General features: G+C 39.4%; 3 protein-coding genes across 4 annotated transcripts; 1 reads left to right on the top strand and 2 right to left on the bottom strand.

Annotated features, from left to right (window-relative positions):
* Positions 1 to 7,042, bottom strand: shisa2b (shisa family member 2b). The gene is made up of 2 exons (XM_081352004.1): positions 6,068 to 7,042; positions 1 to 1,967 (listed from the first exon to the last, which is right to left on the bottom strand). Exons 1-2 carry the CDS (start codon positions 6,369 to 6,371, stop codon positions 1,387 to 1,389), a joined length of 885 nt encoding a protein of 294 aa, XP_081208130.1. The 5' UTR covers positions 6,372 to 7,042; the 3' UTR covers positions 1 to 1,386.
* Positions 7,043 to 8,420: 1,378 nt separating this feature from the next.
* spice1 (spindle and centriole associated protein 1) lies at positions 8,421 to 16,352 on the top strand. Its single transcript, XM_081352988.1, has 18 exons — positions 8,421 to 8,485; positions 8,713 to 8,822; positions 8,921 to 8,968; positions 9,051 to 9,197; positions 10,255 to 10,357; positions 10,449 to 10,567; positions 10,677 to 10,759; positions 10,851 to 10,957; positions 11,069 to 11,188; positions 12,448 to 12,716; positions 12,802 to 12,933; positions 13,026 to 13,149; positions 13,266 to 13,379; positions 13,927 to 14,273; positions 15,247 to 15,430; positions 15,517 to 15,598; positions 15,765 to 15,828; positions 15,946 to 16,352. Exons 2-18 carry the CDS (start codon positions 8,730 to 8,732, stop codon positions 15,997 to 15,999), a joined length of 2,190 nt encoding a protein of 729 aa, XP_081209114.1. The 5' UTR covers positions 8,421 to 8,485; positions 8,713 to 8,729; the 3' UTR covers positions 16,000 to 16,352.
* On the bottom strand, positions 16,266 to 21,917 carry LOC308682959 (uncharacterized protein). Of its 2 annotated transcripts, none has more exons than XM_081352986.1 (7): positions 21,600 to 21,917; positions 20,285 to 20,575; positions 20,165 to 20,203; positions 19,821 to 20,072; positions 19,580 to 19,684; positions 19,052 to 19,288; positions 16,266 to 18,049 (listed from the first exon to the last, which is right to left on the bottom strand). In XM_081352986.1, the coding sequence occupies exons 1-7, from the start codon at positions 21,631 to 21,633 to the stop codon at positions 16,701 to 16,703; spliced, it is 2,307 nt and encodes a 768-aa protein (XP_081209112.1). In that variant the 5' UTR covers positions 21,634 to 21,917; the 3' UTR covers positions 16,266 to 16,700. The 2 variants fall into 2 exon arrangements, with proteins under 2 accessions (XP_081209112.1, XP_081209113.1); XM_081352987.1 differs by having other exon boundaries at positions 19,821 to 19,985; positions 21,600 to 21,907.
* Positions 21,918 to 23,909: the final 1,992 nt, after the last annotated feature.

Here is a 23,909-nt window from a genome sequence, read left to right as displayed (position 1 = left end):
GCATTTGCATTAGTAGTCGCATTCTGGAGTGACTAGGTGGATGTTTACTGATCCAAGCAAAAATAACCAACCCAAATATGGCTCGGCTCCCTGCCTTAGTGTTATTCTTTGGGAATTTGTTTGCCCTTTTTTACCATCCATCAGTCAAAAAACTGAAAGAAAACAAGCTGCCCAAGATTCGAGGTACTGTTAAAGTTTTTTAAAACGTGTGCTTGTAATACAACCTTTTATAATGTATTTAGGTCATCCAGCTGTATTATTTTATTTCAGATTATTTCAATTATTATTATTTTTTTTTAATTAACTATAACAACTCTTGACTCTCATTGTATGATCGAAAATAATAATAATTTCAACATATCTTATTTTGTGTTCCGCAGAAGAAAGACACGCATTTTTGAGTCAACTATTGTTTTAACTTTCAACTTAAAGCCAGATAACTTAGACTGGTGATTTTCAATCAGGCATCGTTTCATTTCATTGTGATTTTTCTGCCAGTTTGAGATCTAATGCTGGCGTTTTCAAGTTCAGACGGGTGATGGCCTTCTGCTGAAGGAGTCTGGGACTTTTCTTTCCGCGCTAAACTGCTGCCATTGAGCGTGCTGAAAGAGACCCACTTCAAATGAAATGCCCTGGAACCCTTTTGGTGCTCCTCGAGTGTACCTTATGCTAAAAGAGGGGAGGAAAAGTGGCACACATACACAGTCCTTTCACAAGGCAGAGACTTAGTGAAGGGGAACAGTTGGCAGACACTTTTTACTGCGTAATTGACCTTCGCACATCGCTTTCCAAACACAGGCCTATATTTTTGTATATTTTCTATTCTGTTCCTTGGCAATGCGAAAACGCAAACTTTGGTTCTGCAGAATGTGAGTGTGTATATGTGAAAATGTAAGTGAGTGTGTCTGTGTTGCAGAGGGGGGAGCGTCACAGTCTGTGTCCTGTGTTCACTTCATTAGATTTTAAGCATCCAATAGGGAGCCAGGACTGTTTTTCACATTACAGCACCTGTGATTTCCATTACACACAACATATAGTGCACTACACACACACATATTCACATACTGCATCCCATAAACCAACGCGCCTATACAGTCACGTACAGAGTGCACAAGGCACGGTTATACAACACAAATATACATTGCATATGTACACACACACGCGCTTCATTTACAACGGCACCGTTAGTAACTTAAGGCACGTTACACGCACTTCCAGCCATTTTTATTAAGCACTGTGTCCTTTATATCACAGAACCAGTTTGAGAGTCTGGACGCAAGTGTGTGTTCATGCCAACGAACAGGCATTTTGTGCTCTGAATTGATTCATTGTGTTCTTCTTGTGACTTCAATTCAAATTTATTTCCTATGATGGTCCCATTGGCATTCACATGGTAATTGGAGGGTATTTCTGATCCCCGGACACACTGGTCACACTAGCCACGCTGGTTGGCGGAGGGTACGGAGACTGCAATGGGCGGTATCCCGCTTGAGTGGGGTCTAGGAAAGCTGGACCCGGAGAAACGGGGTGTGCGAAACCGATGTACTGAGGATGCAGGAACTGGCCTTGGTGAGGAAGAATTTGAGTGGCCTGCTGGCAGTTTAGCACTGAGAAGTTGGTGGGCATGTTCACGTACACGCTGGCGTCTGGCGGCAGGCAGCACGAGGCCTGAGCGCGTAGCATGGGGACGGGTGCAGGACGGGGAGCGGCGGGAGGCGCCGAAGAGCTGGAGGAGGTGGCCGTGCTCGATTGGCGGGAGGACGAGCCTCGCGACGTACCCGTGCTGGCCATCATGGGAATCGTCTCGAGGACACGGGCGCTGCTGGACCCTCCTCCTGAGCCGCCACCTGACGTAAGCTCCTGTTTGGGACGTAGACAGCGGCAACAGCACACGGCAACAACGGAGCCCACCAGCACGAATGCCACGAAGACCGAGCCAACGATCAGGAAGGGCACGTAGATGGGTACTGTAAAGCAGAAGCAAGAAAATAAAATTATGATAAACTCAGAGAAAAAATTATATAAGCTGCACTGTTTAAACTACGTGAATAACGTAGGAGAATGACATTGAAGAAAGGGGGTTGCGCACACAATAAGAATTCTCGTCGCTTCATAATATTAAGGTTGAACCACTGTAGTCACATGGACTATTTTAACGATGTCTTTACTACCTTTCTAGGCCTTGAAAGTTGCAATGACATTGCTGTCAATGGAGGGACAGAAAGCTCTCAGATTTCATCAAAAATATCTTCATTTGTGTTCCGAAGATGTTCAAAGGTCTTATGGGTTTTGGAACGACTTTTTGGGTGAACTAACCCTTTAAGTAGCTTTTATAAACGTGCTTTAGAAAAAAAACATTACTGTTGTGCATCTTGAGACGAAATAATGGCACTGACATATTTTAAGATATGTCAGTGCAAGTTGCTTTCAGTTAAAACATTTTAAACATGCATTTTAGCCTGGGACTAGCTTAAATCTTATTTGTGGAGTCACATACTGTAAACTCACCGATTCAGGTGTCACAAAATTAAAGTACACCTCACAATAACGGTTCATTTCAAATAGAACATGAGTGAAAAATGACTCACGGTTCAGTGAGGGACTAGATGTCATTTGGCTCTTTTATTAAAACATAACCTTTTCATAAGAGACATTTGTAAATCGAACATCATGGCTCGTGCATATTCATCGCAGTGTAAAGGAAATAGACAATTTCAGATAAAACCATGTATACTCGCACACAGAGCTTGTATAGATTTTAAATTATTGTCGCTGTTTTTATTTTTTATTGCATTTGCATTAGTAGTCGCATTCTGGAGTGACTAGGTGGATGTTTACTGATCCAAGCAAAAATAACCAACCCAAATATGGCTCGGCTCCCTGCCTTAGTGTTATTCTTTGGGAATTTGTTTGCCCTTTTTTACCATCCATCAGTCAAAAAACTGAAAGAAAACAAGCTGCCCAAGATTTGAGGTACTGTTAAAGTTTTTTAAAACGTGTGCTTTTAATACAACCTTTTATAATGTATTTAGGTCATCCATCTGTATTCACTGCTATTGATAGTAGAAAATGTAATGTTATAGTATCAGGCTTCCCAAATTACAAAAACAGAGAAAAGTGCTGGATGGTAGCACACTGGAGGACTTTGGGGAGTTTTGTTTGTGCATAGCCCTTGAGCAACGTTTTTTCCGGCACTTTAGAAAGCCCATATCCGTTTTGAATTCCACTATGCATCCAAAGCAATTATCCTTCCGCAGCCATAAGGAAGACTAGGATATCAGTAGTGTGATTGAGCTCCATGTAACTTTTACACCTTTAAAAATAACAATAAGCAAGTTTGAAGCCTAAAGCATTGCTGAACCTTGTTGATGTGTCACAGTATTCCACATTTGTGTATCTTTAAATCACAGAACAGAGCGCTCGCATGTTTCCACCCCGCTCACAGATGGGTAACCTGCTGGCCCATGTGAGATGAAGGGATTTGGAGAGAGAAGCAAAAATGAAAGACGAGATGTTGCACTATAGTGACTTGTCCCCAGGGGTCCAGGGCCCCTCATTAACACTTATTAAGACAGTTTTGATCTGCTCTAATCTCCTGCAACCAGCGGTGACCTCTCTGCCCTCACTGCCTGACCATGTGCATGCTTTTTCCAACAGGTAAATTGGACATTAATTAGACATCTGATCCCCTGGGTAAGCTTTCAGCATTTGTTTTGTTGCATCTGCTCAGGATCTCTCACCCTCTGAAATTGAGTTGAATCGAATCATATATAATAGCCATGCAAAATGCATTTGATTTTATTAAAGGAGCAAATCAAACTCCACTTCAGCCATAACTTAAAAAAACAGCCATTGTTTAACAATTTATTACTACGTTATTAAATCAAACATGATTGCTGAGCAAAAAATGACAGGGGAATCATTTTTACAGGAGCTCTTTTGTGCTTTGGTAGTTATTACTATAACAGTGGAATTTTTCAGTAAATGACCTGAATTTTGGCAAGCTTTGAGTTTGCGTGCATGTTTTGAAAATCACTGCTTTTTTGGCAGTTGAAACACGAACACCCCCCCTTTTTTTAACTCACTATTCACAGTTACACACAAATGTGTGTGGAAAAACAATAGAGAATCTGTTACTACAGGTTATTTCCATAGATTTATTGTTCCTGAGTGACATTACGCTTTTTCCTGTTATAATCCAAAGTGTTAGTGGTGACAAAAGGTGTCTAATGAGATGGACGGCGACACAGTCAACCCAGGACTTTTTCAATAGTTTTGTTAAAGCATGTAAAATATGTATTTTTTTTTATTCTTTGTATCATTTAGATAAGCACATCCATTCAAAGTAACATTAAATCAAAAAGAGAAAGATAAAACTATGTAGGATGTTTAAGTCAAATCAGGAATGTTATTAGTGGATCCAGCCAATGTATCAGTGAAGTTCACATGGACAACAGCAAGGCCCCCTCATGTCCTTAAAAGGTTTGGGCCCCCTTAACTTGAATTCACACCTGTTGCATTATTGTCCATATGGAGCCAGGCCTTCAACTGCCAGACAAGCTCTGTCAAACTTAATAGCAGACCACCATTTCCTCTTGCTTTTCAGATATGCATCATTAGAAGTGTCTAAAAACCCTATGTTTCTAATGTAAAGTCTTTATTTCACTGCTGTTTTTGTCTGTTGGGTTTGTCAATTTAGGCCTATTATGTTTGAACCGTTTTCTCAGGACAAAAACAATGTTTCAACTCAGCGCAAGCTGTCACGTGTTTTGTTTTAAATGTTATAAATTCATTTTTATACATTTTATATTTTTGCACTTTTGGGGTCAGTAACGATGGAATTATCCGAACCTATATAAAATGCAGCTACTCTAAGAAATATTCACTGAACTAAATAGCGTGACAACTAGCCCCGGTGTCCCCAATGAGTGTGCACTTATTTTCAGTTTAGCTGAGGGGAAATTCGGGGACTCCATTTGAATTCAAAGTTTTTGAGCTTGCACAAAGGCAGAGGAAATGATGCACTGGCTTGGTTTTATGAACGAGGCTGTCAGCACATCGCACTGCGGATCCGGTCAAGTCTGAACTTGATCCTCGTGGGGAACCGGACGACTGGATATCGCGCGCGCGTTACTGTGCCAACTAGTTAGGCCTATTTATAACTTCGCGCAGTACAATTTACCATTTGTGAGTGAGTGGACGGTTAGGTGTCAATTTGGATGCCAATTTAACTGCAGCTGTCAAAACCTGGATAGCAATGGCATTTAACCCTTATATTTATTGGAGAGAATCGTTAACGATTCTGGTTCCGATTCCTTATTCATCCACTTCCGGATAATGATTCTTTCAGTACTTTTAAGCAAGAAAAAAATGCATTTACAGTCCTCAACACAGTATATTACTAAATGATATAATTGCAGATTTTAACAAAACAGCTATAAATTATAAGAAAGAAATAAAATAATAATTTCTAAATAATCCAATATTTGGTGCCACCAATTTAAAAAAAAATATATATAAAAAAAATAAAAAGCTAACTGATTAATTCAAGCATTGATTTATTTATATGAATTTTTGCACACATTTTCTTATTGCACACAAAAAAATCATAATGTGTATCACGGTTAATTTCGAGTCGGAAATGACGAGTCCGATTAATTCAACGGCTCCAACTGATTCAAAAGTGATTCACTAAAATGGCTTGTTCATAAGAATCATTCGCTCGTGAATAAAAGCGCTTCGTTTCCAACCCCAGTTCTGCTGGATTCTTGGAGATAAACCGCCAAACAACATTAACCTTAAGCGTTTTTAACCTCATTTGAGCACGAAACTCAACCCAACAAACTTTCTCTCATATAGTGGAGCTTTTACTCACAAAACGCCTGAGGGACACAACGGGTGGGTCGATATACGTTACACACTGTTGCTGCTGCTGCTCTGAAAGCTATTGAATTAACCCATTTAAACTTAGCTGGAGTACAATTCGATTACACAGTAATTGCCTAATTTGTTTCAGACAGAGGAAGTTACTCTACCAGAAAACAATGCAGATGTCGTCTCAGCTTACCTGCACCAGAGTTTTTGTCGTCCTTGTTCCCAGTGTTGGAGTCTTGCGTCTGTTTATCATTATCGCACGAGCCCTGGTCCAGCCGAGCTTCAGTGCTGGAGCAGCAGTACCTGAGCTCGCACTTCCCGCAGCAGATGATGGCCTCGGCGCTGTCGAAGCGCTCCGGGCACTGAAAGCCGTCTCGCCACGCGCCCTGAGAGTCATGCCAGCCGTGACAGTACTCTCCACTCGCCTTCACGTTAATGATGGTCAAAAGTGTCAATACCACCGTGACGGCCATCGGGAATCCCGTGCATCCCCGCATCCTGTCACAAACCCGTACAACGAAAACACTTCAGGTTTTGGTCAGGACCGGTTAAGTTAATGACTCGGCAAATGAAACTAATAAAAGGAGGAGACGCTGTAAAAAGGAACCCAACTAACAACTTTGGAAATGTCATTGGGCAGAGAAATTCCGAGGTTAATTCAATAGATCCAGCAGAATTGCTCCAGACAAGTATCCACTGTTTCGGTCACAAGACTTCCAGTAGCTTTGTTTCAAATTGAATGCATAGACGACACATATGAAAACGCATAAGAGCCATAACCGATGGGGTTTTATGCACATAAACCATAAATTCAGAATATCCCATATTCCTGTGAGAAACCTCCAGGACTTCAGACAAACTTTGCATCAATCCCGCTCTGAACGGATCTTCATGTCGCCACTTCTCAAATGTCTTCCCCTGAGAAACCAGCACTGACTTCACTTGTAATCCATACGCTCGATTCTTCAATGTGTTCTCACGAAATCTTTTTTTCTTCCCAGTCAAGGAAGTTTTTCCATATTAATCCATATCATGCTGTTTTCAGTTAAGTTTGAGGAGGTCCATCTTAATAATATTTAAGAGAGCACTCAACTGCTCCTAGTCAGCTGTCAATATCTCAAGCAGGACAGCAGTGCATAGTGAGGGATTGATAGACTGAGAGTGACCCACTGACAACTCTCCTTCATCCAGAGGGTAGCTGCTGCTACCCGTCAACCTGCGCATGCGCAGTGCCGTGCCTTAGATTAAAGCTCTGACTTTTTGCTTCTCCGCCAGTTGCACAGCGCAAACAAGTGTCATTGTATGTTGGCGGGGGCCCCTGGGCGATTCAGGAGCGGCTTCTGTGCGATGGGTGTTTAGCGGTGCCCGTGGGGATCTCCCTCAGCACAAAAGAGACGGAAACGCCGTATTGTAATGCATTTAGCTCGCCGGTGGCTCACATCCATTAGGGCCCGCAATTAGGATTAGAAGAAGATCGCTTTCTGTAAATAAAGGCCACTATCAACAGCAGACGGACAAAAAAAAAAAAAGTAAAAAAAAAAAAAAGCTTAATTATAGCTCAAATTATACTACTAAACGAATATTAAAACAAATAATGTATAATGAACAACATGTTACATTTAAACCGAAATAATAAAAAGGTAGGCTATGCCTATATACAGCAAACGGACAGGAAAAAATAAATAATAAATATATATTTATTAATATATTAACACAAATAATACAAAGATAAATTATGTACAGTAGTGTAGTGTTATCTTTTATATCATAAATAAAGAGAAATAAGGATGCCACTTTAATATTAATATCATATTTATTTATAATAGCCTATTACATGCTCTTTACATTTGAACAAAGCGGGATAGTACTCCCAAATATTAAAATTCTGTCATCATTCACTCACCCTCATGTTGTTCCAAACCTGTATGAATTTCTTTTTTCTGCTGAACACAAAAGGATATATTTTGAAGAATATGTAACCAAACAGTTTGGTTAAAGACATTCTTCACAATATCCTTTTGTGTTCAGCCGAAAAAATAAATCCATACAGGTTTGGAACAACATGAGGGTGAGGGAATGATGACAGAATTTGCAGTTTTGTAAAATGTAAAAAAAAAAAAAAAAAAAAATGGTTCGGAGTGTTCTCAGTGTTATATTACATTTATTTTAGTTTCTATTTAAACACAAGAAGACCTTGTTCTTCGAGACTTCTCAAATGGCAAGCTTGCAGAGCTAAATAAAATGCCATTTGAAACAATGGAAATTTTAAGGCGACAGCGCACTCTGGTGGACAATGATTAACTATTTCAGGAACGTAATAAAATATTAAAACCTATCAAACAAAGACAACATTAATTTATCTATATTTAGCTTCTTATGATATTTCCTTCCCAATTTTTTTTTTTTTTTTTTTTTAGAAATATTCTATAGTCTTTAAGAAACAAAATTAACCTATGTTATTTTACAGCCACAGAGCGTGGGGACTTTTATTTTAAACTGTGTTGTAGCGGTGCTTTTAAATTTGTCTTGATCAACGCTTCCTCAATCCTGTTACTACAACACCCACGAAAACAAACGATAACATCTTTGTCCGTTAATCCGTCAGTTTCAGGTAAAATTAGTGTAGATTTTGTCAGTATCCAAGCCAACTTGTGTCGGTCATTCATTATAGAGCGATTAGCTAGCAGTTAGCCAGGCTGTGTTTGAATTTTTAGCGTAGTATGTGCCAAATAATGTATAGATTAAGCTTCATAATTCGTAAAGATACAAGTGCAGACTTTATCATTAGGTAAACACGGCGTATATTTTGTCCAGCAATAACATGTTTTGTTTCCATAGGTGACTGTTACTGTGAGATGTCTTTAGTGCGAATGAACCGTCCTTTATATGGTGTGGGTAAAAGACCAGTGCGAACCAAGAAGGTGTCTGCACCAAAGAAAGAATGGGTGGTGAGAAACCTTCATGCAACACGTTTAAACCCTTCTTCTTCTTCTTCTCTTTTTGGAAGTGGTGCCTTATAATTTCTCTCTTTCCCTTTTTCTTTTAGGACACAGTCAATGATCTTTCATTGCATAGAGCCACACCAGAGGAGCTGGTAAGTTTACTGTTAAAGCGTGTAAGTTTATTCTTATGCATTTATTAATATATCTTTTATCCTTACATTGATCTCCTCTCAGGCCCGACGTCATGAGATGCACAGATCTCAGAATAAAGTCGTGGCACAATGGGAATTAAGAGAAAAAGCTCTCACACGCAGACGGAGGAAAAACCAGCCCTCCTTCCCTCCAGGACTTGATAGAGCCCGACTCAACATCATCAGAGAGGTGCGTATGGATCACCGACTGCTCGCAGAATTAAGCTTATAACTACAATAACTACAGCTGGAAAGAAACTTAACATGTTTTAGCCCTATGTACTGTATCATATTTGATGTGCAGATTTCTGTTAGGCCTCTAAGTTATCAACATGATGGAAACATGACTGAAAAACCTCATGGACACAATCTACTACATGCCTCCTGTAGTCTTATTGACAGTTTTTTTTAGAAACTACAAGGCCTTTTTTTATTATACTTGTAAAAACGTCCACCTTCAGGTTGTTGTCTTTTTGATGGGAAATCTTTAGTGATTTTTATAAACTAAATGTAAGAATAAGTTGTAGCCTATGTTGTTCGTAATATTTCGGTTTACTTAATTATCCATACATCACTTCTTTTTTGTTTTAGAAAAAAATCATGTTAAAACATGAGTATCAAATATTATACATCTGGCTTTTGATGAATGTTTATTTCTACTCTCAGTTTATTGTATTAATCTCTCAATCAGTATTAATCTCTCAATCATCGTTGCATTGCATTATATGTTTTGCCCCACAATACAAAATACAGAGCTTTGATCATAAAACAAATCAATTTAATTATCATGATTTAAGACATATTATTGGGAGATATGGAGTGACAACTGGTATTTATGTAAGTAGTCTACTGTTATATAAATCTTGCTATATAAACCTATTGACATTACAGAATAAAATTTTACTTTTTGGCCATATAAATATCAACGGCACCAAATTTCTTATTTTTTCTCAGTTTGGCCTCTGAATAAAATGTTTTATTTCATACTCGAGTATGAACTCCACATTCTCCTATAATGTATCATACTATAGTCATAACATCAGCCATAAAAGCCTGATGTATCAGATATAATACCCAACAAAAACACACATGCAAACTTTTTTTACAGTAAACTCTTCCATATTAAAAAAATCTGATTTTTCTGACCATTTTTTCATATGTCAGAGTTAAAACAAGCTCATACTAACATTGTTTCCACCATTTTACATATCAGATCACAAAAAGATTATGAAAATCTATTTGTTTAGGTGTTTTCAGATCAGTGTCAGTTGCAGGATGTCATTGCTCGATCAGACAGAGCTTTGGCTGTGGTGAAAGACCTGTTTGGTGATGCACCCCGTCGTCGTACAGGTAGTCCATTCTTGTGCAGTAGAAATTGATGTGCCATTATCTGATTAAACAAGTATTATGTACATATACAAGCTCATACATTTTTTTATAGGCTTCCCCACCATTACCGTGGCACCTGACTGTGAGTCTGACTCTGAGCTTCCTGTTCATCGAAGACCTGATCCTCCAACCCAGCTGTCATTACTCAGCCAGTCTATGATGGATCAGCAGGTACTGATTCATGTGCACCACCTACAGCTTTTACCCTGTAATAAAACTAGGGCTGTCACCATTCCTCGATTAAAATTAGAGTGCTTGATTTAAAAAAAATCTTTTCTAGGCCCTGAATGAGTTGGAGGAGTGTAAAGAGGATCATGATGAAGTCCATGATTCCTCGGTGCACCTCAGCTCTATGATGCACAGGTGTGAAGGACTGTTCATATCTCCTCAATAAACAACGTCTAATGCTGTTTTGATTGTCTTTAACATGCCTTTTTTTAATGCTTGTTTTCAGGAAGAGAAATCAGTGTAGATCAAAGTCCTTTCCATGGGGTTCAGACCACCCGGAGCAAGATCTACCCCAGACACCATGTAATACTGGAGTCCGAGAAGACCAGGCAGGTAATGAAGACATGATATACTTTAGATCATTTCAGGTTAGATGTGATGTTACCTTGATGTCATGTTTAACTTTGTTGTTTTATTTTAAACATCTCTGCTCCTTTTGCCTAGCCCTCAATGCCACAGTGGCTGTAAAGCGTGTGAAAGCCAGACAGACTCATCCTGATGTAAACCAGTCTTCCTCACTAGTCAACCAGGTTCTGAACCCAGAGCCTGTTTCCTCTCAACCAGGTAGGACACTGACTACGTTTACAAGCTGTCAAATATCGGGTTATGGTCGGGTTAAGGTCACTATTTGGGTTTCTGAAACATTCGGAATAACCCGTTTACATGCGTGAGCAGAGAGAGTTACTCCTGTATACATGGATTTTGTAATCAATTGGCAATATCCCGATGTAAACGGCGACGCATGGTTACCGTCTAGACGTACGGACAACCTTAAGACGCAATATGCGTCATTTCCGATTCTTCTTCCTGTATCCAAAGACAACAACAGCAGCAGCAGCACGTGGATAATGAATAGTTTGGGGCAGATAGCGATCGCCTTTGTTTGCGCTTTCCTCCTCGCTCCAAAAGTGTGGTGCTGTGGCGCCATGTTTACCTCTACTTATTGTTTACTTCTGGTATACTGCACACGGGTTTTTGTATGCGCCGTCTCTACTCAAAAGACCGAGATTCCTTGCGAATAGAACATGCGCAGATCACAAATCAATGTTCCTTTTGATGGGGATATGCCGATACGCGTTTACATGACCAAATATTCGGGTTAGAAAAGGGGTACCCCAGGGATCATATCCGGGTTTTTAAAAAACGGGATATAAGCATATTCGGGTTTTTGCCAGTGTTTACATGGCCGTGCGTGACCGGGTTATTGCTAATATCCCGGTTTTGAACGGGTTATTGGCTGCATGTAAATGTAGTCACTGTTATCAGACACTATTTTATAAATATATAAGATCATTTGAACGGTACTATACTACTATTCAACGGTTTGGGGGTGTTTTTAATAATTTTATTCAGAAAGGATGCATTATATTGCTCAAAAGTCACAATAAAGACATTTATGTTACAAAAGATTTCATATATTTCTGAAAAATGTATCACTGTTTGCATAATATTAATATTAAGCCGCACAACTGTTTTTAATATTGGTTATATTAAAAAAGTTTATTGAGCATGAATTCGGTATATTATCAGCAAAATAGAAATATATAGAAAGAAAATTTAAAAGAAACTTTAAAAGAAAGTTTTTAACGACCCCAAACTTTTGAATGGTTGTGTGTGTGTGTAAATATACACATATACATATAGGCTATACACACTCACATAATTTAAATATACTCATTTAAATATTAATATTAACTTAAATTGCTTTATATTAAATATTATTATTATATATAAAATTCTACACTTAAACATTCTAGATTAAATGGCAATAACTGCATTTCATCCAGATAAACCTTGTTTTTTTTGGTTTGTTTGTTTTTCAGGGAAGAGAAAGTCAGTTCAAGCCAATAGGGGGCGCTCAGGGCATACTTCTGTCCTGAATGGTTCAGGGTTGAGCTCTCTGTCAGGAAACCAGTCCAGTATGGAGCTTCTGCAGGGTATGCTTGAGCAAGTGGAGACTGAGCTGGACTCTCTAGACCACCAGAGGCCCATGAGCTCGGAAGCCAGACCGCAGCAAGAGAGACAGGGCCTCACCGGCTTCTCCGTGGCTCTAGTGGCGACGCTTGGACGTCTAGCCAGACATATCAGAAAAGTGAGGCCACACACAAGTGAAATACAAAAGTTGTTTTGAAATCGTTCAGTCGAGTCACTTCCTCATTGACATTACCCGCACACAGAGAGAAGAGGAGGCTCTGAGAGAGGCAGAGGAGAGAAGGCGGCTAGAGGAAGAGGTGAAGGAGCAGCGGGCTCTGATTGACGCCCTGACTGTGGAGTCACTAACACTGAGGGAAGAGAGCGCCACCCTGCAGGTGAACTATTTGTCCTTATTATCCAGATATTATTTGCTGGTTTGTCCGTTCAGATGCCATTTTTGATGGTGCTTCTTGTTGCTTCCGTACAGACGAGGCTGCAACAGCAGATATCTGAACTAGAGCAGCGTCTAGATGCTGTAGTACTGGTGGTGGGAAGACCAGATTCTGCAGAACCACACACAACCGTTCAAATCACAGACAACACAGCTCAAAGTAACTATCACAAACTGTAGATCAACCTATCAGGCACTGTTTTGAAGTATCTTACCATCGATTAATATTTGATCAGGATTGAACAGTGATTAAGAGGAGTGTGTTGCGTTCTATAGAAAGCATCAATCTGGAGTCTGGCTGTACTGAAAAGGATCTACAGCAACAGGACTTTGTCTCTGCAGCTGTTCTGCTCTCTCCTCCTCGCCAAAGAGATGGTCTGCCTCCCGCTGGTCAGTCTGAAGTGCACAAAGATCCCTCATTCTGTCAATTTACACCAACTAGTGTTGAGGGCTTAAAACCAATGCAAACATCACTATTGTTGTTCATACTTGCTTACAGTTCAAACTTAACATTGTGGAATCCCCACAAAAAAACCCATAGACATTGAAAAGAGGTCCCATACATAAGAATTTGAACAATTTCAACAGTACCCACCTAGCAACCATTCTGAATCCCCTAGCAACCCCCTTGAAAAAATACTCCTTAGTGATGAATTTGCAAATACTAGGTTACATTTTTTTTCAGAACAAGAAAAAATACTTGGGCTGCCTGGCAACCACTCAATCACCTTAGCATGATGGTGGTGGGTTTGCATGAGCAAAACAACAACTTTCACAATGACATTTTAATGATTAAGCAGCAACTGAGTTTTAAGGTTAAAAACGTATGTATTTGTGTCTTAGGAAGTTGAAAATTTAAGTTTAAATGACTCATGAATGTGAGTATGACCAATTGTCTCTGGTATGACTCACCAGTATTTTTTCTTAATTCTCCCAGTGTGTCGTCCACATTCACACGCAACCTCACTGCCATACAGTGGCTCCTATTCAGCAACAGAAAGCCAGGGTTCACTTGAGGACTTCGATATCTCCATCTCTCCTTCCTCCTTTGCCAGCCTACCACGGCCCGCTCCTCTGCTGGACGATCTCTCAAAGGACGCCATGCTAGGGGAGATCGCCGAACTGACCCGTCAGAACGCAGCGATCCGGGCCCAGTTGGGGCAGCACCGTCCGTCTTCTACTGGAGCTTCAGTATCGAGGGAACACAGCGCAGACCGGCTGTCCTCAACAAATTCTGTAGTTAGACAAGTGTCGCCCTCTACTGAGCCACAGCACACACAGCAGGTTAGTTATTGTGGAATTAGGTGCAATGTAGTAGTCTGTTTTTCATGTTAATTATCTCTCAATTTTGTTTCTCATAATTGTGCCTTTACATCTCACATCGATTTTTTACAATGTTTTTAAAAGAAGTCTCTAATGCTCACCAAGGCTGCATTTATTTGATCAAAAATACAGTAAAGACAGTAATATTAAATAGTATTACAATTTAAAAGAATTTAATTTTTCCCTGTTTTCAGCATCATTAATCCAGTTTTCAGTGTCACATGATCCTTTAGAAATGATTCTAACTTGCTGATTTAGCTCCAGAAAGTGCGTCATTGTAACATTTTAAACATTTGTGCTGCTTATTATTTTTGTGGAAACATTGATACATTAATTCATCAATGATTCTTGGAATTTAAATGTTAAAAAACAGCATTTATTTGAAATTTAAATCTTTTTTAACATTGTAAATGCCTTTTACTGTCACTTTTGAATAATTGAATATGTCCATGCTGAATAATGTAGTTAATTTCTTTAAACAAATTCTTACTGACTTACTGAAACCTTTTTCTCACATTTGCCAAGATTTCTCATAATTGTACCATTTTATCTCACAATTTACTTTTCATAATTGTGGAGATATGAAGGCAGGCACAATTAAGAGTAATAGTCACAATGTCACAAATTGCATATATATATTTATTTTACACACCTGTGACCTCATTCTAAAGCTGAAGAACCACGTTGCTTGGAAGAATTATACTTTTTTTTTTGTTGTTGCTGTGTGTTTATTTTAGGAAATCTAAAGGTATAGATTTATTATAGCCAGGTATATGTAGTAACCATTTTATAAAAGCAATACTTCTTGGGGCTTAGCCTATTGCTTTATTCTAAACCTTCTCACAATTACTCTTGAGGTTGATAGAGCTTCCATAGTACAGAGTGAGTTTGAAAGTGGTAGGTTCTTACATTGACATCTTTTTTTTTTTTTCAGTCTGTTTGTGTAGAGAGATCCTCAACAATGGAGATAAAACAAAAACTGCAGGAGTTGAACCGTCAAAGTGCCGAAGCAAGAGCTAGACTACTAGAGCTCATTGAACAACAGAAGCAGAGCACTTCCCTCAGAGTTTCCCCTGCCATTTCCCCAGTACCTCCTCACTCCAGCAGCACTCATACAGGTGTGTGTGTGTGTCTTTAAATTATGCTTACATCATCTCTCAACCTTCAAAATGAGATGTATATGATGACTATTGATGTCTTACAGTTGTTAGGGGGTTTACTCCAGAGCAATTTGTAACACTTCCTGAGAGAAGCCATTCCCCACAACCCAGTGCAAGCAGTCGAAGGTGAGTTGTGAAAAGCCAAGAGCAGATTTGCTTGTAAGATTTGATATATTCAACTTGGACTCGGAAAAGCGGCTTAACTGTACCCGTATAATTACAAGGCATATTCCAAATTGGTGTGTTGCTTTTTACACCAAGCTAAGTGACATTTCTAATGCTCTTTTCTTAGGTCAGCGGGAAGAGACTCACCACAAAGTTTAGATAGTGTGGAAATCCAGAGCATTGAGAATCAAGTATGAGATATCATTTTTAATGCACATATAACCATATATATGTAGTTGTTTTCTATCAATAGCAAGTTATTAATTTTACATATTCATGCTTGCAAACTTGTCTTTTATTTCTGGCAGGTGGAAAAGCTTAAAAGAGAGGGGTGGTTTGCATTGTCATCTCATATCAAGTGACTTGAGGAATATCATCTATGCATAATCGCATTCCAAATATATTTGGTTTTGATCACATCCTGGCTACACCCGTGTAATGCTCATGTAAAGATTCTGTGATGCCTTGTGGGCCTGCCTATGCATAGGACCTTGCACAAGGTAACAGGTGTTTCATCAGATAGATAAATAAACACTAGATGACTTCAGTCTTCTTTGCAAACAGTTTAACCTAGTGTGTAATCCTCATATGAAGTATTTAAAATATCAGTATGCATGTAGACAATCTTGACTGACTGTTCAACTTTATTTAATGCATTGTTTTTATTTTTATTATTAAAAGAAGTGCACAATGCCACAATAAATTTTAGATAATGAAATGCTTTGTGTTGGTTTTGTATTTCACATTTTTATAGGCATTATTTTTCTGATTTTGAGGACATTACAAAAAGCAAAGCGGTCAAACATTTAACAAAACCAATAGGAATTGACATTTCAGAATTTCATTGAATATTCAAGCAACTTTTAGTTTGTAACACTGGTATGGAAACAAAACTAAAGTCTTCTATAAATGTTTCTTACCTGATTATTGATTGGTTTTCAGTAGCATAGCACCATATAAACCACCTAACAATGGGAAGAGTTGATCTATAAATGTTGAGAAATATGCTTTCAAATACTTTTAATGAAGTTCAGCACATCAAACATGTCAGATACCCGTATTTTTAGTCTACATCACAGTCCCTATGTGGCACAGCCCACAGCCTTCCACTCCTATATATGAATTTGACCTCGCACTCTAAACCGTCGGTCTTGACTTTAAAGCAGCAGCCTTCATCCCTGAGCTGAGCGGAGTGTCTCTGAGCCAGCGCCTGTAGCTCATCCCAGCTGCCACTTTCTCCCTCTCTGACCCACACTTTCCCACCTACCTCGACCAGAACGTTGCCACCGCACCACTGCATGTCTCGCAGCCCCTCTGCCTTGAGCAGATACATGCATGCGCAGCGTGGCGCGCACACCTTAAAACGTCCCCTCTCCTCTTCATAGCAAAGGCAATGCAGCCGTACCAGGAAGGAAGTGGGTTCTGACGTGATAAAACGCAAGACCTCCTCCACCCCATTATCGATGGCGACAGGCCCGTGAACCCTGTTCACGGAAAACAGCTTCGCGGGGCCGATTATCCGTACCGATTCCAGAATGAACTGGAAGTTGTGTTGCTCTCCGAGTTGTAAGTAGCTCTGCAGTTCGGATAGGGTCTCCTGGTGCAGCTGCATGAGAGAGCCCAGGCCCAGCTGCGCAGGATTAAACTCCAACACAGAAAGCAAGCGATGTCGGACTCCAGCGTCAAATGCTTCAGAGTTGAAAGCAGGATTTGACAAGACCAACCGCACGTGTTGAGTGACTGTAGCAATGGAGGCGTTTGAAAAGTCAATGGTGGTTCGTGTGGGCTGCACCACTTCCAGGAGACGTGCGATACGAACGCAAGCCTCCACGTACTGTCTAGCTAGAGGGGTTGCATCCTGGTCTGAGATGGATGGTACCATGCTGCTAAGAGCTTTACGGATGACCCGTGCAGAGACGCCCTGGAAGGAAGTGACCCGGTGAAGCCTGCTGGGCCTGCAGGAAAACAGCCCCTCGACTGAAGAGGACAGCTGGAGGCCTTCCTGGAGGGGATGCAGGTCTCGTAGCACCTGAGCGAGGACTCTCACGCTTTGCAGCAGACTCTCAGCGTCTCCTTCAGTCCAGCACTGCTCCACTTCCCGCAGCAAAGCAGCCTCCACTCTGCCGCTGGCGCTCAGCTGCTCGATCATGCCTAGTATGCCTCCGCTAGGTTTCGCCTCGGGCTCCTCCAGAACCTCTGCCATGCAGTCCCACACCAGAAAACTGAAAATGGCCCACACCGTGCGCTGATCCGTGCAGTCACCAGGACACAAATGGTCCCAGCTGCGTAAGTGGTCCTGATCGTGCAGGTGGTCCCAGCCGTGCAGGTGACTGTGGATCCCACTGCGGAGGAGAGTCTCAGCCTTTTGCAGCAGCCTCAACAGCAGACACCCCCTCTCAGAGAGCAGGACCCCTACAGATGACATTCATGTTGGTTTCATGTAGTTATGCAAAACTTTGAAGCCATTTTCAATAAAAGATTAAATGTATTGTCATGTGGTGTAACTATCAAATAAAAAGAACTTACACCTTCAATACGTGTATATGTTCAAAAAATTTAAATATATTTCTCAAGATTAAAAATATTTGTATTATTTTATTCTATAAAAAAATTGAAATTATTTTAGTTTTTTTCTGCATATTTTTGCATGTTGGTTGCATCACAACATTAATAAAATACTAATAAGCATTTAAATGTATATGTACATTATTATAGTATGTAATTTTATTATATTTTCTAAAAAAAATATATAAAAAGATTATGCCAATCTACTTAAGGTTTCTTCTCAAGAATGTTTAATGAGACTTCATTATATCAGGACAGTTGTATCACCCTGACATTTGTGACTATACCCTCAAAAAATATTTTTTATTTATTTATTAGAAATGAATCATATGAGGCATATTCAAATCGTATGTATTGCATGTAAATGATCCAGACAAAAAAAAAAGAACCATAATCACTAGACCTTTCTAAAGATAATTTTTTTTTTAATTCAGAGAAAGACTTGTCTGTTGGAAACAGTAAAGGAATAAGAAATACATCTTTGTATCTGGTTTGGTAAAAGATGCACTCTACTTAAAATCTGTCATCATTGTCTCATCCTCATGTGGTTCCAAACCTGTGTGACTTTCTTTCTTCTGTGGAACACAAAAGAACATATTTTGAAGAACGGTGGTAACCAAACAGTTTTGGTGACCATTGACTTACCTTGTATAAACAAATCTCTCAAAATATCTTCTTTTATAATCCACAAAAGAAAGAAAGTCATACAGGTTTGGAACAACATGAGGGTGAATAAATGATAGAATTTATGCCTTTAAAAAAAGATTAACACCAAAAAATGATGGATCAAACAGAATCTGAGTTCGAGCCAAAGATGGATCTCTCTGGATTGGATTGGCCATGACTTACACTGAGGGCTGAGCTCTGCCACTCTGCTCAGTAATCTGCCCGCGTCCTGCGTCTTCTCCATGTACAGGGACACTAGAGCCTCCAGCTGGGCTGAGTCTTCTATCGCGACGCCTTCGAGAAGGTATTCTCTGACCGTCCGACGCGGCAAACCCACCGCCACACCAACCTCACAGACATTAAACCTAATCTCATCCCCCACAGTCAAGCCCAGCTGAGCCATGACCTGCTGCAGGCCTCCTGATGGAAACAAGACCAGACATGGACGACATCAGTTCGGCAAACGTAGATCTTACATTCATTTTGGTCAGCCCAAGCGTGACGTTCCCCGATGGGGGGGACCTAGGGGAACCTCCGCCCAATTTAACCCCCCAGCAGAGGTCTGTAGTGTGTACGCCACTGATTTTGGAAACCAAACCAAATTGTGGTTCCCTTTAAGCAAATTTACAAGCCATATACAGTATATTTCCTACCCCAAGTCAGTCTCTCGAATATTTTCAACAAAATGGGTAATGCTGAAATATGAATCACCTGACAGAGGTAAAGCTGCCCTCAATTGACCTCTGGTTTCCTCCACTGCTATTTGCACACTGTTGCCTTCAGGCTCTTTATTAAGGTCTTCCACCAAACCTTTCACTGAAAAATGCCAAATTTGAAAGACAATTTTAAAACAGGTGACTGATTGTGGCATGATAATAATAATTATTATTATAATACTGCATGCATTTAGATCTTCTCCGTTTAGATATAGATAATGGTTAGTTCTACTGACCCTTAAGTTCTTCGGCTAGCTGTTTGTCCTCATTTTGTAGCGCTGTGTAAAAGCTCTTGCATGCTTTTTCTCCTTTCTTCAGGCAGATGGACAGCAGGGTTTTTGCTTGCTGGGTTGGAATAAGTATGGCTTCGATATTCTCCATCTCCAACTGAGTCAGAATGCCTTTGGAGAAGAGATCGTAGGAGACCGGAAGAACAGAACAGCCCAAGCGTGAGCTCAGAACACTAAACAGAGCCTGTAGATGACGTTCTGCGTGGAGACATGATAATGGTGAGGGCCTGGGAGACATTTACATGAACATTTAGTGAAAGTGAAAATGCTGAGAATATGTAACGTCCTACCTGTTGGACTTTGCTGGACAACTGTTGTTTGGGACTGATCTAATATGAGAGCACAAAACGTTTCAGTATTTACATCATGCTACTGCATTTGTGATTTAAGTCATGCATGATATAGCATACCTTCTTCTGTCAACCAGGTTCGTAGACGCGGGTAATATCTCTTGCATGTCCTCAGACACTCCATGAATCTACAGGCATCGTTTTCGTCCATCTGAGCGTCAACAATCTCTAGAAGTTTTCGGGCTTTGTTGGGCGGCGTTCGCTCAGCTTCAATTTCATAACAGTTTTCTCTAGAGAGCAGCCCTACAGATATCACACAGTCTAACAGAGGACCCAGGTTATACAGGGCATCCACCAGAAGCATCTGTGAAGACAGGAGCCGGACCTTCACTGCTGGCTTCTCCTCCGGTCCTGTAGGAAGAGCGGGGTAAGATGAGCCATATTTTACACTTAAATTTCAGAATGGTTCCTATCAATTCAAATGATAAGACGGACATATAACTTTAAAAGTTCTCCAGGACCAGTACATCTATATAAATATATATTTATATAGATATACTGGTCCTGTGTATATATATATATATATATATATATATATATATATATATATATATAGTATGGGTGTATATATGGGTGATTCTTAGACTATGGGCACTTTTATGTTCTTTGGTCATATTTTTAAAAATAAACATCATTTTGTACAGATTCCTCTTTCTTTGTCAAACTAACAATACTACCACCTTAAAAACTTTTTCATACTTTTCAACCTCCTTATAGGCGTCAAAATCACTGTTTTCTCCTTGTCGCACACCCAGACTTTTTAAATTCAACAATGAAAATACAGTTTAAAAATATGACTTATCTGGTAACTATTGATGTACCTGAATTAAGCACTAGTAAACTAATTAAAATACATTATAGTATTTAATGTGAGACCACTATGAATATTAGTTTTTATACAAAATATAGAACAATTTTTTTTATTCAACTTCACAAGGCTAAAAGTGCCCCTAGTTGAAGAAACGCCAATATGTCAATATACGTGCATGTGTGTGTGTGTATATATATATATATATATATATATATATATATATATATAATTATTTGATCCCCTGCTGATTTTATCTGTAAAGAGGAGTGGATCAAAAGGATAATTTATTTGTAAGTGGACGAACTTACAAAATCAGCTGGGGATCAAATCATTATTTCCCCCAATGTATATATATGAAACAACTTTATATAATAATTTAATGAATAATAATTTTATAATCACTCTCCAAAAATAATGAAATAAGATAAAAAAAATACAGTTTATGCACAATTTTCTGAGTAGACAGACAGACAGACAGACAGACAGACAGACATACATACAGACAGGCAGATAAATAGAGAGAGTATATCAACAGTATATCTACAGTATCAACATGAAACTTACCCGAACTGTGGGGTCTCTCAGGTGAGGAAGACATCACAATATTTTATGGGCATAATTAAAACTCATCTTCAAACTATAAGAAGTTCATTCAAATGTTTCACTTTCATATTCCACGCGATTTATCCATGTCAGTTCAGTTGATAGAATCCTGACGCGCTGAGACAGAAGAATCGACGATGACAAACGCACTCGCTCTCTATGTAAAAAGAAAAAAAAATTACATAGGCCTACTTAAAGTTTAATCAATGTATCGGCTGAACGCCAACGTTTTTCATGAAGTGCCTCGAAGAGTTCCTCAGTTTACCACTTCCTGGAAGTGGTGAGCTACCAGTGACAGCTTCAAGTCTGAATCAAGTCGGTCAACAACGTTTCATGTTCATAATCAACAGTTAAAATCTCGGCTCCCACGTTCATTAAAGATTCATTTTGAAAATGAATCCTTAATGAACGTGGGGTTTTTCAGTGGAGAGTCTGATTTTGAGATCAAATTATACAGTCTCAGGACTGAAACGTTGAATATTTAATTATACGTGACTAGGCTACTCTTTAATTTATAATTTTAGTTTATATAATCTGTTATTGCTTAGGAATAAAAAAAAATACAGTTCACTATGAACACATTGATTGTTGCGGGGCATGTTGTCACACTATGATGTAAGTTGAACCAATGGAATAATATCGCCTATTGTATGTAAACTGCAAAACAATTATTTATGAAACAAAACAAGTCATTCAACTACAAAAATGTAAAAAGTAAACCTACAAACAAGTAATATTGGACAAATAATATTGCAATTAATACATTGTATAAATGTAGGCTATAACGTTTAAAACACATGAAGCAATTTACCAATATACAAAAACATTTGTGTATATTTTTATATTTAATATTTTGCTTTTTAGTCAGCAACTATCACCTTACAGCATTGTGATTGTTGACTAAAACTACACAACAAAATTACTAAAACTTAAACTGAAAATAAAAGCTAATCTAAAATGTTAATACATTCTAGAATAATATCTAAATAATACTAAAACAACACTTCCTTGCAGCTCTCGATTGGTTACTGAAGCATGCGAGCTGAGACATCTACCGGTGAAGGAGACTGCAGGAACAGGTGAGGCCAGCAGGGGGCGCTTCCCATGTGGTTCCTCCTAATGTCCCAGTGTTGTAATGGCGATATAACACTTTTTTCATGTGGGAAAAAAGGCGGCGTCCATGGGACATGACATAAAACAGGCTCCTTGTGGTGACTGAGAGGAATTCTCTACTCTGTTTTAATCACTTTGAATGGAAATGTCAGGTAATGGTTACAGAATTTTGATTGTATGCATGTTGTGCTTGAGGAACGGACCCATTTCCGCGTCCAGTTTAATATCAATATCCCACAGCTTCCACTGCGCCTTATACCAGGGGGGCACTTCACTTATCACTACTCTATGCAATATGTCCTAGTGGTTTTTGGAAGGGAGGGGGTATCTGAGGGATATGAGGAGGAGTAAATATTGAACAAAGTAACTGTGTGCTCTCATAAAGTGGTTGGGAATAGCAGTGCAAAATGCCAGGTTAGGGGTCGTCACGGAAACCCTTCATACACAGGGTGGGGCCCATTGTGGCAAGAACGGTCGAGTGGAGGAGAAGCTGAATGGCGGATTAATCCCACACCAGTGCATCTCAATGCTCCGTTCCCACCAAGAGCCAAGAGCTCATTCCCATGTGCTGGTCTTTATTTCATCCATTCAGGAGTCAATAGGTCTGCTTCACCCCCAACCTCCACTCACACACATGCACTCATGAACACTGAAAAAACATTGCAGTCCATATAAATGAACATATGCACACATAAGTGTGTTTACAATTCATTATAATAACTGATAAATTATTATTAGCAATATTCATTTCAATATAATCATTTTCATTAATCCTATAAACAAGTGAGCTCCTAATGAAATGGTAAAGTCAACACATTTTAGTCTTTATAATTTCTCACTCTTGAAAATGCATGAATTCCTAAACTTGTGCCCTCAGTAACACCCTTCACCTCCCATTTTCAAACACTCAAAACCATGCAGGGTTAAATACACATTCATTCATGTTCACATACCCATGCATTCATTGGCACACTTGTTTAAAACAATGAGGAGCTCTTATAATGAGTGTGGGGGGGGGGGGATGGGGCTGACTGGTTCTTCTTTAACACATTTAAATCTACACCCACTTCACCTTCATGAAGAGACACAACATCCTTTCACTTCCCAATGAAGCACATTCACTCACATTTTCTCTTTCATCAGTACTTGACGCAATAT

Source organism: Scardinius erythrophthalmus (genome assembly GCF_964197995.2).
Source record: "Scardinius erythrophthalmus genome assembly, chromosome: 22".
Taxonomy (NCBI): domain Eukaryota; kingdom Metazoa; phylum Chordata; class Actinopteri; order Cypriniformes; family Leuciscidae; genus Scardinius; species Scardinius erythrophthalmus.
The sequence above is the reverse complement of the archived record's forward strand: the minus strand, read 5'-3'. Positions and strand labels throughout refer to the sequence as shown.

Coding starts and splice junctions, on each gene's coding strand:
- LOC308682959 (XM_081352986.1), bottom strand. CDS start 21,633: ATGTCTTCCTCACCTGAGAGACCCCACAGTTCGG. Junction 20,073..20,164: donor TGTCCAGCAAAGTCCAACAG/GTAGGACGTTAC, acceptor GTCTCCACGCAG/AACGTCATCTACAGGCTCTG. Junction 19,289..19,579: donor GGCAGCTTTACCTCTGTCAG/GTGATTCATATT, acceptor TGTTTCCATCAG/GAGGCCTGCAGCAGGTCATG.
- spice1 (XM_081352988.1), top strand. CDS start 8,730: ATGTCTTTAGTGCGAATGAACCGTCCTTTATATGGTGTGGGTAAAAGA. Junction 10,568..10,676: donor AGTCTATGATGGATCAGCAG/GTACTGATTCAT, acceptor AATCTTTTCTAG/GCCCTGAATGAGTTGGAGGA. Junction 15,829..15,945: donor TCCAGAGCATTGAGAATCAA/GTATGAGATATC, acceptor TATTTCTGGCAG/GTGGAAAAGCTTAAAAGAGA.
- shisa2b (XM_081352004.1), bottom strand. CDS start 6,371: ATGCGGGGATGCACGGGATTCCCGATGGCCGTCACGGTGGTATTGACA. Junction 1,968..6,067: donor CGACAAAAACTCTGGTGCAG/GTAAGCTGAGAC, acceptor TCTGCTTTACAG/TACCCATCTACGTGCCCTTC.